The sequence below is a fragment of the Moschus berezovskii genome, chromosome 11, assembly GCF_049115385.1.
Source record: "Moschus berezovskii isolate FMDL1 chromosome 11, NW_MosBer_1.0, whole genome shotgun sequence".
NCBI lineage: Eukaryota > Metazoa > Chordata > Mammalia > Artiodactyla > Moschidae > Moschus > Moschus berezovskii.
Window position 1 is genome coordinate 4605271 of NC_142470.1, and position 14370 is coordinate 4619640.

Sequence of the window (14370 nt, forward strand, 5' to 3'; positions counted from 1 at the left end):
AAGGCAGATTCTGTGTTATATATATATTTACCCTAACTTTTAAAAAACTGATGGTTAATTTCAAGTTATGGGACTATCATCGCAATTTTTTTTAATTAAAAAATATTTTTAAAGTGCCTTCATCACAAGAAAATAAAATTGTAACTGTGAGTATGTGGTGATAGACATAAACTAAACTTAGCGTGGTAATTCTTTCGTCATAATTTTTTTGGCCACATGTGGGATCTTAGTTCCCCAACCAGGGATCAAACCCATGCCTCTGGCATGGGAAGGGCAGTCTTAACCGCTGGACCATTAGGGAAATCCCTCCTTTTGCAATACGTACCTATATCAAATCATTCTGTTTTACACCTAAAACTAATACAACGTTCTATGTCAGTTACACCTCAATTAATTTTTTAAAAAAGAATTTAGAAGCCGACACCAAAGGGAAATGATGTGATGTACAATTACATTTTTAGAACTCAGCTTTGTTTTTCCTTGTTTTGATTTTCCTTTAATAGAATACTATAATAAAGGGATTTGAATTTGAAAATTAAAAATCCCAGTGCTGCGCTGAGCACAGGAAATGCATTCAGAGCCCCTCTAATCTGCACCGGAGCCCCTCGTTTTGTGAGTTTTTGGCCAAGTCTGAACTCTGGCATAGATTTTCCCCAAACTCTGAGAAGGCACCGACGATCACACAGCGACACTGGATGAAGGGGTTAACCTGGCCAAACCTTGTTGCACAGCTGGGGAAACCTGGCTGAGGGGCTGTCCTTGCCGCGCGGAGACTGGCAGGGTCCAGCACCGCCCAGCCCCCATCCTTCACTCTATCTGCTCTGACACACCACTCCCCGGCCGCCGGCGCCCTGCCAGCAGTTGGCGTGTGCTTGGGGAATTAGAAACACATTTTCATATATTTAAGCAAATCTGCTATGATGATTAAAAATAAAAAATTAAGAACCTGCAAACCAAAGCCGAACAGAGACATGCATCGTCTGCCGTTTCACATTTTCTCCAACACTCTGGTTCCCTCCAGGAAGGAGCCAGGCCTCTTCATGGGCCAGGTGGGCCCTGGCCAGGCCTGAGGCAGGAGAGCCTGGGGCCTGGGCTGTGGGTCAGGAACACAGACTGGACCCCCTTCCTGGGGGTGATGGCTGGCTGGTATGGGGGAGGGGCTGCAGCTTGGCACCTGCTTCTTCGAGCCTGCCAAGCTCCGTTCCAGCCCCAGGACTTGCGTGCCCTATGGGCCTCCTCGGGTCTCTGCCTGCCCAGTGCTCCTTTCCTCCTCCCCTCCTCCCCCAACACCCTTGGTCTAAGCCCTCTGACACTGGAGAGTGGTTAGGAGCCAGACAGAGAAGGCTGAATCCCCACTCCACCAACAGTGGGCCTCGGGGAGCCTTGGTCTATTTCTCCATCCAGGGCACAGCGACAGCCCCGCCAATAGGCTCACAGGGCAGGGGCTTTGATGAAACCAACAGGCCAAGGGGCCTGTCCCCTCCCCTGACATCCACACGCTCTCCCCTGATGTCACCCGGACCCCCTTCCTGCAGCTCCCAATTGCGATTCCTTCTGCTCCCACCATCGATCTTCTGAATCCTTCCAGCCCCTCAAGGTCACAGACCACCCTGGTGCCCAGCCCCCTGCCTCTGAACTCGCACCGCACACTGGCCAAACCTCGTTGCACAGCTGGGGAAACCTGGCTAAGGGGCTGTCCTTGCCGCGCGGAGACTGGCAGGGTCCAGCACCGCCCAGCCCCACCCTTCCGTCTCTCGACTCTGACACCACTCCCCGGCCCCCGGCACCCCGCCAGCGGTTGGTGCGTGCTCCACATCACACTTACGCTCTGGGCTCCTGGGTTCCTCTTCTGTTAATGTCTACTTTTACTCCTTGTGTCTCTCAAGCTAAATTCTAGACTGGGGGTTAAAAAAAATATCCCTTTTTGGGAACATTCATTTTGTGCCAGGCTCCCAGCTAGGGGCTTTCCATCCCTTGTCTCATTTCACCCAGAAAACCATCCTTTGAGATCATGTTTTGCATCGGCCCAATTTTCAGATGAGAAAACCGAGGCTCAGAGCATGAAGGACTTATTCAAAGTCCCACAGCCCAGAAGGGGATGAGCATGAGCCCCCGCTTGCCCCACCCCAAACCTCAACTTCTCATCCACAACCGGGGTCACCTGCCTGTCCATCCATCCACCACCTGCCTCGTTGTCACACGTGGAACTTGAGGCAGCTTGTGTTAAACATTCATTGAAGCAGAAAAATGAATATATATGAAAAGTCAGGGCCAGCGGATGTAGAGAGGCAGATGAGCCTGGGGAAGGTGGGGTGCATAAAGTGGAAAGTTCTCGAAGCTCTAAGTCTGACACTCTTTGGAACAATGTCTCCTCCAAGCCCTTTCCCTTCCCCTAGGCACTCCAGAGGCTCTGCTCCCCACCCTCCGTGGGGTGTCTGGACACAAACTCCTTCCCTTGAAAAAGTAGGAGGCCAGGATCTCAGCCACGGGGCCCTCGCAGGCAGGGCTGTCCCCATCCTGTCACTCGTCCGCTCCCCAGGAAGGAGGCTTCACCAAGCAACAAGATGTCATGCATGGAACTATTCTTGTCCCAGGCTGGGACCTGCCTCGGGCGTTTCAAGAGACTGAGCGGCTTTAACTAAGGGCTGGGTGAAGCTCAGTTTCCAAAATCGCTTCCTGCTTAAGGACAGAGCTGTTCAGACCTCCTGCTATCAGCTGACTGAAAACCTCACAGAACAGGGGCGCAAATGGGGGAGAACTAGAGGCTTTGTGTGCCTCCTCTGTCCTGATCGAGATCCTAGTTGTTCCTATAAGACTCAGCCCTAATCTCTCCTCCTCCAAGAAGCCTTCCTGGATCACACTCTCCTTCCACCCACCCATCCATTGGTTCAGTAAATGCCTGCTGAGCACTGACTGGACCAAAAGGGAGGGATGTGAAGAACAAGGCAGCCCTGCCCCCGAGGAGCTCCCAGCCCAGTAGGGAGGCAAACATCAGGTGTAGAATAATGAGCATGGATTGAGCATCCATATGTGTGTTCTATCAATAGTCCTATTTAAGGAAATGAGACTCAGAGAGGTTAAGCCTCATGCCAAAGGTCACACAGCAGGGGATTCCAACCTCTAGCTCTCTGCCTCTAGAGCCTGAACTCTTAACTAGGAGGCCACATCTGTGAGCTTAAGTGACCAGGATGCGGCCAGATGAGGTCTTTTAACCCGCCTGGGCTAGGGAGTCAGGAAAAGCCTCCTGGAGAAGGTAGGTTCCAGCATGAACCTTGAAAAAGGAGCCTGGGTTATCCAGATAAGCACAAAAGGGCCAGACATGAAGGAAGCAAAGAAGACATTCCAGGCAGAGGAGGCGGGAGAACTGCGGGAAGCTGGAGCTGGGAGGGATGGGTAGGGGTGGATGCACCTTCACCCCTGGCAAGCTCCTTACACTAGATGTCCATCTCACGCATTCAATCGGGTACCACCCTGAACACCCGCCCTGCTTCTCTTGCTGTCTACTTAGATTTGTAAGAGTTATCTCACTTCCCCCAACAGGGCGCCTGGCATGAGGTCAGCCCTGGAAACGGGAGAGGAGGGGTGTGATGTGGAGAAGGGGGGAGGCTGGAGAAGGGTGCTACCCTGTCCTCCGTGGGTCTGGGGCCAGAACACAGAGGGAGGGGACCCAGGCCAGTGAGCTCGGCGCTGCTAAGCTGGTGAGCTCAGCGCCGCTGGACGGAAACATTTCATGAACATCACGTTCTGGCAGGAGGCGGGGCATCTGTGACCTCGATTGCACGTGGTGTTCAGTGTCACAGTGGGGAGGGGCTTGAGGTCTCCAGGACCCACCTGCCACCTGAGTTATCACCCCAGCAGACTCCCCGGGGGAGGGATGGGGGCCATTGGCTCTTCATCTGGGTAAACTGAGGCACAGAGAAGGCAAAGCAGCTTCTGAGAAACGCGTGTGCTCTGGGTTTTCCTGTATGTCAAGACCCTGGCGTCTCTGCGTGCGGAAGGCTCCTTAGATGAAACGTTTAACATTCACCTATTTCACCTTTGTAAAGTCCAGATGCTCAAGCCTGGATCAACAGCACTATCAAGCCTCACACTAGAAGAGAACTGGCACTTTCTAAGCACTTGCTGATATACTGAGAGAGCCACTTCCTTCTCCCAGCAAGCTGGAGAGGTGGGCAAGGCAGCCATCAGCACATACCGTTACCAGTGGGGAAACGGAGTCTCAGAGACTTGCCCCAGATCACTCAGCCCGTAAGCAGCAAAGCAGGGATGCAAGCTCAGGTCTTTGGATTTCAAGCTTGAAGCTTTTGTCTGGATATCATAACACCTTTCCGGAACCTTCTACCAGGTCTCCAACATTCAGGAATCTGAGAATCACCCCTCACTCCGGGACCCCCACTCCTCCTGCTGTCTGCCTTTCTCCTTCAGCAGTAGTGACACCCCCTTACTCTGCAAAGGTCCCACGGGATGCACAGGTCTCTTGCCTGCCCATCATCAATAATAAGTATCACCCATCGCTGACAGACTATGTAGATCCGTGTTTCTCAGAGCATACCCTGTATGCATCCGAATTACCTGAATTTCCTGTTAAAATGCAGCTTCTGGCTCTGAGGGTCTGGAGGGAGGTGCCCAGGACCCAGTATTTCTAACAAGGTGCGTCTCAGGAGGCGAGTGGGCAGCCAGCTGTAGGGCCATTTTCAAGGTCCCCTGCCTGGTCTGTGCCCCCAGCCCTCTTTCCTCACCATCTCTCTCCTGAGACTCCCAAGGACGAGGTTCCCCCCTTCCTTTCATGGCCGTGCAGGTGGATGGTGGGCAACCTCTCTTTCAGAGCGCCGTGGGGCTGCTCCCATCCTCAAGGGGTCCTGTGACAGGCCGAGAAGCCTTTGCCTCCTTCTCTCTGGCTCTGCAGACTCAGCAGGCTGGCCCCCTCTGGCCAGGCACTGGGAGTCAGAGATGGGAGGCTGCCCGCCATCTCCCGCAGCCCTCATTGAAATTTCGCCCTTGCCCGAGAATCTTTGGTTGAGAGCTCAGCCCTATTAATTCTCATTGTGCATTTAGAGCCAATAGGTTTTTATTTATTCATTTATCTTGGCCTTCCTCCTCCCTCCCCTTCCTCACCGGGCTGGAATTTACAATTCAGGTCTCAGGTGGCCTTGCGGAAGGACGAGTGCAAGGCTGGGAGAGTGCACGCTGAAGCCTGCGAGGGGCAGTCCCCACCCCCGCCCCAGCGCACCCTCAGGATGCTTCAGGGCTCACACTCCAATCTGGATGGATGTTGCCACAAGCCTAGCACTCACCGCAGAAGGGATGCCAGGAAACAGGGACCCACTGGGCAATCCTGAGGTGAAAGTGGGGCTGAGGGCGGTCTGGGTAACACTAGGGCTCCCCCTGGTGTCTGGTTAAAACCACCGGCCAAGGCTAGAGGAATTAACGGCTTCCTGAGCACATATCCAACTGCCTGCTCCCCTGAGACCAGGAATACAGGGCGTGTCGTCCTCAAGGCTGGAGTGGGGCAAAGAAGCAAAGGGCTGGACACCACAGAGGCCATAAAAGCCACAACAACAGGCAAACAACGGCTACCACACCGTGAGCACCTACTCGGTGCCAGGACTCATGGCTGGGATGTCCCCTTTCCCCAGCACAGTGACATGCCTTCAGCAGCATCGTCTCTACTTCTCCGAAGCTCAGAGAGGGAGGCTGGGCCACCTGGAGCGTAAGCACAGGCCCTGCCTGGCTGCGCACAAGTTCCTGGCCTGCCCTCTAGACCGAGTGACCTTGGCGGGATTTAGCCAACACTTTCTAATCCCTAAAATGGGATTAGAACGGTCACCACCTCGGAGCATCCTAGAGATGATTTAACGAGACACGCACAGAACCTGCTTGGGGAAGCTGCGGTAAACAGTGGGGCGGGGCTTTGAATCCATCCGGATGTGACCCTCTCCTCCCTGCAGAAGTAGCCTGGATGGTGTCCCCACCCCTGCTGGCTGCATGTTCGTGATCAAAGACAGAGGTGGACGGCAGCCCATCATGAGACATTTAAGTCCATCAGGTTGGTTTCGGGACACAGAGGACCCACCAAGCAGAGGAAGGGGGAGATGCTGTTTCTCCACCACTGCCCTCCTCACCATCTTCCCAGGAGAGGACAGGAAGGCGACAGAAGCTCCTTCCACAGCCCAGGGCTCCAGGACCCAGGCCAGGCGGCATGGGGACTGTGGTGGGGTGACTACCCCACCCTGGCAGCTGTGCTGCGCTGTCTGCGTGGGAATGGGGGCAGGGCAGAGGCCCGGGCCCAGGGCATCCTGAGCCAGCCTTGGCCGGGAGAGGGCCTCAGACTGGCACCTGGTGGTCATCCCCACTTCTCAGGCCTTGACCAGAAGCTGGTCCAGTGATTTACGATTTTGCCACCCACCCCTGCCCCCAGCATATTAAAATTGCGATGTATATTTAAAAGAAGAAATACAGTCAAGACTCTAACACAAGAGGCAGCGGTTGACTCTGCTCAGGGAGTCTAGTGAAGAAGTCCTCACATGAGCTGGGGAGGGCACTCAGCCTGAGATGTGGATCAGAGCTGGGCTCCCCCAGTGCTGACCTTGGCCCTGACCTTCAGGGGCCACCCCCCTTGCCCATCCCTGAGCCAGCGAAGCCCTGGGGTCCTCAGTGAAGTGGGACCATCAGCCCCTGGCTCCTGGTCCTGTGCTGCCTTCTCCTTTCCTGTCTCCCTCTCTCCCCAGCTGGGGCCAGCCAGCCTGCCCACCGCCCACAGTGAGAGCCTCCTGACCACTGACCGTCCCAGTAGAAACCCCCCTTCCCAGGCTGACTGCTCTGGGATAGGATCCAAGCACCCCATGGGACTAAGCCATCCTTAGAAGCCTGGTGGGGACACCCACTCAGTCCATCCATAAACCCAGAGCGCTGGAGGCTCCCCCAGGACACATGGAGGCAGCAACCACCCAAAGATGACACCGAGCCCTTCCTATGGCTTCTGCAGCCTGGCTTCCCTATCCAGCCTCCTACCAGGCCCAGGGCCTGCAGGGCTCTGCCCAGCGGAAGGCGTCTTTTGGGAGGCAGATCAGCTCAGTGACTCTGGAGCCAGAAACTCACATCAAAGCTTTACTACTTCCTGGGCTGTGACTTTGGGCCTCAGTTTCTCCATCTGTACAATGGGAATGACGATAGCTACCATCTAGGAGCACTTGCTCTGTGCCAGACCTAGTCTGAGCATTTTATTTATTTTTAAATGTATATTTATGTATTTGGCTGCATCAGGACTTGGTTGTGACATGTGGGATCTTTCCTTGTGGTGCACAGGATCTCTAGCTGTGGTGCTCCGTCTCCAGAGTGCTCAGGCTTCAGTAGCTGTAAGCACTCAGGCTCAACTATTCCATGGCATGTGGGATCTTAGTCCCCTGACCAGGGATCGAACCTATGTCCCCTGCATAGCAAGGTGGATTCTTAACCACTGGACCACCAGGGAAGTCCCTAGTCTGAGCATTTTAGGGTGAACTAAACTCGTTAGGGTGACCTGAGTGTGTGCTGTGTGTACACACTTTAGAGGACAGCAGCTCAGAGATGCTGCCAGTCCAGAGCTCACTCCCTGAAACTTTGTGTGACACAGAATCAACCCAGCTGAACGGAGTGAGGACTCCAAGGAATGACTGGTATTGAGCTTTCAACTCCCACGCTCGGGGACTGGCCTAAATGACCCCACTGTTATTATCGTTGCTGTTAATGGAGTACTGACGTACCCTGTGGCTCTGACTCCATCTTTAACTAGAGACTCAAGTGACACCACCTGAACGCCTCCCTTCCACTGACTTAACCAGTGACTGGGGTCACCACACATTGTGATGGAATCGGAAAGGGTGTTGTCTTCACCAGCCACCCTGATCTGACCCCTTCCTTCCTCCCTTATGAATCCCCTCTGCACTTCCACCAAACCTTCCCCTGCAAAGGGCACTTGGCCTCTCTTCACCTGGCAAATGGTTTTCTGGATTGGATTGGGTGGACCAGGAGGTGGCCCCCTGAAGGGATGAACAGGGGGAGGGCAGAGTGCAATCTTGCAAATAGCACCTTGCTTGCTCGCCCAGATGCTGACTTCCTACAAGGGAGGCGGGGCTTATCTGCAAGGCTGGGCAACTGTGACTACGGTGGTGGTTTGGTGGTTTTCCCCAGAGGAAAGGATCCAGTGATCACTGGGCCAAGAATTTCCCCACCCCAAGAACGGTGTCATGTGACCCCAGCATCCTCAGTGCATCCTTTGCTCTGGTGCATTTCCAAGGCGGCACAGAGCCAGGTCCCAATTCTACACGCGGGAAAGTCAGCCTGGCATCTGGGTCCTCCCGCTCTGCGTGCCCATTCCAAGAGTCTGGCCCAGAACCCCCACCCCCACCCACTTGGCATGAGCAAAGGTCACAGCAGGGGGCCGACTTACATGGGAGCAGAACCTCTCCGGGGGGTCTCCGCATGTGATGCCGGAGGGCTCCACCTTCACCTTGACATAGTCCTTCAGGCGCATCACCTTGGGCTGGCAGGCATAGAACTCCCAGGTGGGGCCTTCGTCCGTGGTCACCCAGGATTTGCAGATGTCGTAGTCCCCGGAGGCCAGTGGCAGGCAGTGCAGGAGGAGGGCCAGCAGGCGCAGCATGGCGGCACAGTCCCCAGGGGCGTGGCCAGCAGGGGGCCTGGTGAGGTGGCGACTGGCTCAGGCGGGACGCGCAGCCTCAGCATGGAAAAGCCACATCTACCGGGCGACGGAGGCCGGATGTCCCAGGGACTCTGCCACGTTGCAAACAGCGAGAAAACTTGGTTTTTCCAAGAGGCTGATACGGAAAACCCAGAGCCAGCGTTTCTCAGAGTGCTGATGAGCAGATCAAGAAGTTGCCCACAACTTGGCGTCCTCCTCACCTTGGCATCACCCTTCTCCCCGAGGTGAATCTGATCAAATCAGGCAGACACTCCAACTGTGACTGGATGGAAACGGGAGACGGAGAGAGCCCACAGGGATCCGGCATGAGGCCGGATCGGACTGCTTTTAACTTTTGTCCTTCCAATCAATCCAGCTCTTTAAAGGGCCCTTTCGTGTGTGATGTGTGCTCAACACAACTGCACAACTACCCTCCGGCCTGCGTTGTAAAGATAAAACAAAGTCAGGCGGCGTACCTGTTAGCTGCACACACGTTCCGCCTATGGGACTGGACTTGGCATTTTGGACCAGTGAAAGAGATTTCTTTTCATGTGGGCTGAAAGTGACAACAATCACGCAGCTGGACTGGAGCACACAAAAAGCGACTGAGGTGTTAACTGGGGAGCAGCTTATTTGGGTCTGCTTTGGTGGGGACAGGCGCTAATGGGGCCAGCTGACCTTGGCTGGTAGCCATCGGCAACTTATCAGGAAGTTTCTGAGACTTCAGCTCCCAATCCATCCATGTACCCGGGGTCTGGCTTGTCTTTCATTGTAGGAAGGGAGGAGAGAGAGCTCATTAGCAACAACACCTGCAACAAATTAAACAGAGAAAGATGGGGATAAAGATGTAGAAGAACAAAAGCTCTCTGGCAAAACACGAAGCTGCATTAGCAAGGTCTCTGGAGAAAACTGGGTTATTTTCATTAATATCAAAGAGGTACATCTGGAGACGGGGTACATTATTCAAGAAGGTGATGTGCTTTCTCCTTATTTCTGGGGGTCCAGGGGTCAGCACAAGTGTTCCTGTTTGGGGTCAGTGACTTTCTAAAACAGCCCCAGGAGCCGAGACGGAATGGTGGCTTTAAAATACTGCGACTGACAAGTCAAAATGTCAAAACCGTTGAAGGCAGAGATGAGGCTGTAATTATAGGTGTCGATGAGGCTGTGTGGACAGGCTCAGATAAAGAATGGTCCACGCGTGGCCAACAGTTACAAACCAGGGGCTAATAACTCTGTCTCCAAAATTCTGAAATGGTGAATTTAACTTTCAACTGTAAGGAACTAGGGATGTTGAAGACTTTGACGGAAGTGACGATGGTGTGTCGTATTAGATTTTTCCGATCGAGGTCAAAATTTCGCAGTCATCCTTAGAGGGTATGTTTATAAAAAGGTCACCATTATGATTATTGCTTTACTATTTTAAGCTACTCGTAATTATTTAAAAGCCCTAAATAGATATAACTAAGATGAATACTATATTGTGGAAAAAAACACGACTCCAGTAATGTGATGTGTTCCCAGACATTTGATATATCACTAGGAGAATCTGGTCCCCCAGTGAGGGATCCTGCCCAGAAATACTTAGCCAATAAATAGGGCAAAGGTTACTGCAATGAGTCACAGCAGAGTCATGTGTGTTATTAATCCTGGTACTTATGCCTCTGACTGTTGCACCTAAATTCCCAGATATTGCAGCACCCATGCGACCTTCCCCGCTCACCTGACTCTTGAGCCATTGTATCTAAACGGTCCTGAAGAGCTAACTCCATTCTCCATTCAGACACAAACACACTCCTGCCCCAAATGACAAACCAGAGGGTTGGGGACACTGTCCAAATGGGGGCTGGCCGCTCAGCTCCTCCCCAGGTGGAGCCCCCAGCCTAGGTTCCAACGCTCCAGGCCAGGGGCATCATAAATCTGCATTAAGGCAGCCCCTGCCCCTCTCTGGCTGAAGGGCTCTTGATGGAGATGAATGAGGAGCCGGGGGACACATTTTCACATCTCACCTCTGGCTGTTTCGAGAGAAACGGTGTTACAGAGTCTGCCTGGCCTTGAATGTGCTCCTTGCTAGAAAACTCTCAGAAAGAATCCGCCTGGAGACTATTTTTACAACCTGAGAAAATGTAGTAAAAATAAAATAGCGCCGGCCGGCAAAGGTTTGGATGCCTCTATCTGAGCTTCGTGCTGCCCAGAAAACAGCACGTCCCTAATTAATTCTTCCAACCGCGGACTCCCAACTGTTCACTCCCAGGTGGGGCGCTCCTGATATCGGACACCAGGGCGCCAGGATTCGTGGCTCCCAGGGTGGACCCACCCAGCCTGGGGCTTCCTTCATCTGCAGTGATGCATCCAGCCTGAACGCTGCTGGACGCGGGGAGGCAGCGAGGCCCGGAGGCCAGGAGGCCCGCCAGATCCACGAGGCAGCATGCCTTGCAAATTTATTAATTGTTTTGCAGTTCTGTTGGCTTAAATGCCATGCATTCCCTGGAAAACGGGGTGTGGGTGGGGGGCCAACAACGACAAAATCTGCCCGGGAGGGGGGCAATAAATGTGTTTACAACTAGTCAGTCAATTGGGCGTTGCTGGCACCATAAGGGAATTGTGAGCTCAGCACGAGAATATTATTACAGTCGGTTTTTGCCAAAGAGGAAAAAACGGGAGGGGGAGAGTCGCAAGAGACTTCGGCACAGAGAGGCAGAAAGTGAGGAGAGAGAGGCCAGTATGGGAAATTTCAAGAGTAAGAGGTTGGGTCCCGGTAGATTGTTTTCTCCTTGGAAAATAAATCTTCACCTGATATTATTAAGAAACTGCAGCTCCCAGAAACAAATAGAATCAATGCGCTTTATTTTCTTTTAAGAGTCCTCAGGAACGGGAGGCGAGGGGGAGGGGCTGATAGCCAGGGTATTAAAACCCGAAAATTAGATTTTACCAGGATTTCTGAACTCAGATTTCTCTGTCTTATTGAATTAGCGCCTCTCGAGCTGGCTGGGCTCGAAGCAAGCTTCTCCCGAGTTGCCGGCTGGGGCCCTCGCCTCCTGGGAAACTTGCCTGGTGGGCGGGGAACCCCTAGAGGTGGTCCCTGGAGAGGGGGCGCTGGGGGTTTCTCCCGGGACCCAGCCCACACCCTGGTTTCTTTCTTCCTTCCCAGTGGGGCAGCGGAAGAGGGGGTGAAATCTACCTTCAGATGCGGTGGGGGTCACCTTCCAGTCCCATCCCACCCTCCCAACTCTAACCATCGACCCCCGCAACCGCGGCCGGGCCCATGGGTGCACCCGCTCACTGCCGCCGCGCCAGCGTGCATCCCACTGCTGGCGGCCCCGGTGCCCCAGCCCCGGAACGGCAGCCTTCTCGGGCTCCGGGTGCCCACCTCTCCCCGCCGCAAGCCCTCTCAGCTCCCAGGCAACCCCGAAAAGTTGAGCGCGGCGGGTGGGGTGCGAGGAGGCCTCCACTGGGAGTGTGGGGCTGCGGCACGGGGCTGCTGGTGGGGTGGGGGTCAGCTCCGCGCCGCGGACCCCAGGGCTTCAGAGTCCGCGCTTGGGGCGGGCTGCAGGCGTCCTGCTCGCACAGCGACGTGCCCGGCACACCCTCCGTCGCTTTTTGTCTTTCCGAAGTTGAGTGTAAGCTCCGGAGCAATTAATAATCACACCTTTCATAAAGGCCGGGCGGGCGCCGAGGGGGGCTTGGCACCTCCTCCCTTAATTAGGAGACGCCGAGCAAAGCGCCCGGCAATTAACTCGCACCCTCTGGCCCAGCGCCGCAGCCGGCAGCGACCCCGCCGCCGCCCCCAGCCCCCAGGCAGACAACTTACTTGGGAGCCGGAGCCGGCGGAGCCAGCGAGCCCGCGGTCCTCTTCCCGCCGCCCCTGCTCCCACCGTCCGCGCGCCACCCAGCTCCAGGTTCCACCCCACACTGTCCCCGAGCCGGTCCCGGCGCATAACCCTCCCCATCAGCCCACCCCTCCCAGGCGCCGAAAGAAGTTTCTAGCGGCGGCTGGAACGCAAGAGTTTTTCTGTGCAACTCACACATTTTCCCAGTTTTCCGAGAGGAGAAGGGGATGGCAGGAATTGGGGTGGCTCTAGAGGGTGGCGATTCAATCGGGGTAGGGGAACGGCGAGAAGGAAGGGTTAATTTCCTTTCCACAAACACATCCAGGCGTTCTCTTAACATCCACCCTCCCGCCCCACTCACTCTCAAACGATGGGAAAAGACCCTGGTGGGGAAAAAGCCAGCCCCGAAAGACAAGCTACTCCTTTAAGATGTTGCTACAAATGCACACTCACACACCCCTCTCCAAGCGACTCCGGTCCTCCGCTAGTAGCAGCCGGCACCAACAACTTTTGCATCCGAGCCTCGGCTAGGCTGCTGTTAAGTGGCTCCCGGGCCCCGGGAAAGCCTGCGCGGTCACCTAAGCCCTTTAAAAATGAAAGCAGGCTGGCCAAGCTGCAGCATATCCACCCCCTCTCCCCGCTCGCCTCCCGGGCTCTCCCCGCCCGCCTTACCCCGGCTCGGAGCGGCTTCCCGGAGCGGAGACCCCGGAGGCCGCCACCCTTCGGCGCTCTGCCTCCCCCGTCTGGCCGGCGCTGGGTGGGGGCGAAGGCCGAGGGCTGCGAGCCGCTGCTCCTTCCCCCGCCGCCTCTGTGGCCGTCAGATCGGGGCTGGGGAGCCCTCCGGCCGCTGGGGGGGCAGCCTGCAGCCGTCCCGGAGACGCGGGCCGGGGGAGGGGGCCGCCCGCGCCGCCCGCATCGCCCGCCAGGGGCCGAGCCGGAGGTCTCCGCTAACAAGTGCAAACTTTTGGGGCCCCCTGGGCGGCTCGGAGAGGACCCGCGCTCGGGCACCGGACAGCCCCCGGCCAGGGTGGGCTTAGCGGGGGCTCGTCGGGGCGCCGGGGCATCCCCCCCCCGGGGCGCGGCGCGGGCCAGATGGCCGGGTTGCTTCACTGCCCCCCTGCACTCCGCTCCAAGTTAATGCCGAGGCTAAATCCTCTTGCCATCACTCACGATCACCATCGGGGCTTTTATCTCCCGGTCTGATCCGGGCTGCGTAACTTCCTCTGTGTGGCTTTAACACACCATCCCACCACGGAGCAGCGGTCTTCTTAAAGGTGCAGGAAGGAAATACTGCGAGACTCGGGGGACGCTCCACGGCCCGGGGAGGGGCGCGGCGAGCAGGGGCGTCCCGGCGGGCCCGCGGCCAGGGTGGCCCCAGAGGGCGGCCGCGGGAGCGAGCCTGCTCTGCGGGGGCGAGGGGGACGGGGGTCGCAGCCTACACATCGCCTTCTGGCCCGGGGGCCAGCGGGTCCCCGCACGCAGAGCGCATCTCAGCCAGCTCCGGCCAGGCTCCGCGGGGCTGCCGCTTCCTTTCCCCAAACCCCCGGGGCCCGACCGGGTGCCAGCGCCCATGGGTGTGGGAGCTGCCCCATCGGCCCGGGGGAGGGGTCCAAGTGAGTCAGTCCGCCCCCCGCCGCCCCCCGCCCCCCCCCCCAAACAAGCCAGGGGCTCAAGGCTGCTGCTCGGTCTCCCTCTGTGAAGTGCTACCACCCAGAAGGCCCCAAGCAGTGGGTAAAGGGGTGGGTGGGTGGATTTGGGGAGACGGGGAGGGGGACCATCTGAGCGCACAAGCGGAGCCTGAATACCAGCTGACACATCGCCGCCTCCACCCTGACGGGCCCTGCTTTTGACGGAGCCAAGCCA

The 14370-nt window shown here is 56.2% G+C and overlaps 1 protein-coding gene across 5 annotated transcripts in view; it reads right to left on the reverse strand.

Annotated features, from left to right (window-relative positions):
* Positions 1-13725, reverse strand: part of NTNG2 (netrin G2) — a 74127-nt gene extending 60402 nt beyond the window's left edge. The window contains exons 1-4 of one of the 5 annotated variants that reach the window (XM_088841060.1): positions 13180-13716; positions 9359-9489; positions 8902-9119; positions 8429-8772 (exon numbers count right to left, since the gene is read on the reverse strand). In XM_088841060.1, the coding sequence (XP_088697186.1) occupies positions 8429-8641 (213 nt within the window). In that variant the 5' untranslated portion in view covers positions 8642-8772; positions 8902-9119; positions 9359-9489; positions 13180-13716. Of the gene's footprint in view, positions 1-8428; positions 9490-13179 lie in introns of all 5 variants that reach the window. The other 4 variants (XM_055400705.2, XM_055400708.2, XM_055400707.2 and 1 more) reach the window with 4 other exon arrangements.
* Positions 13726-14370: the final 645 nt, after the last annotated feature.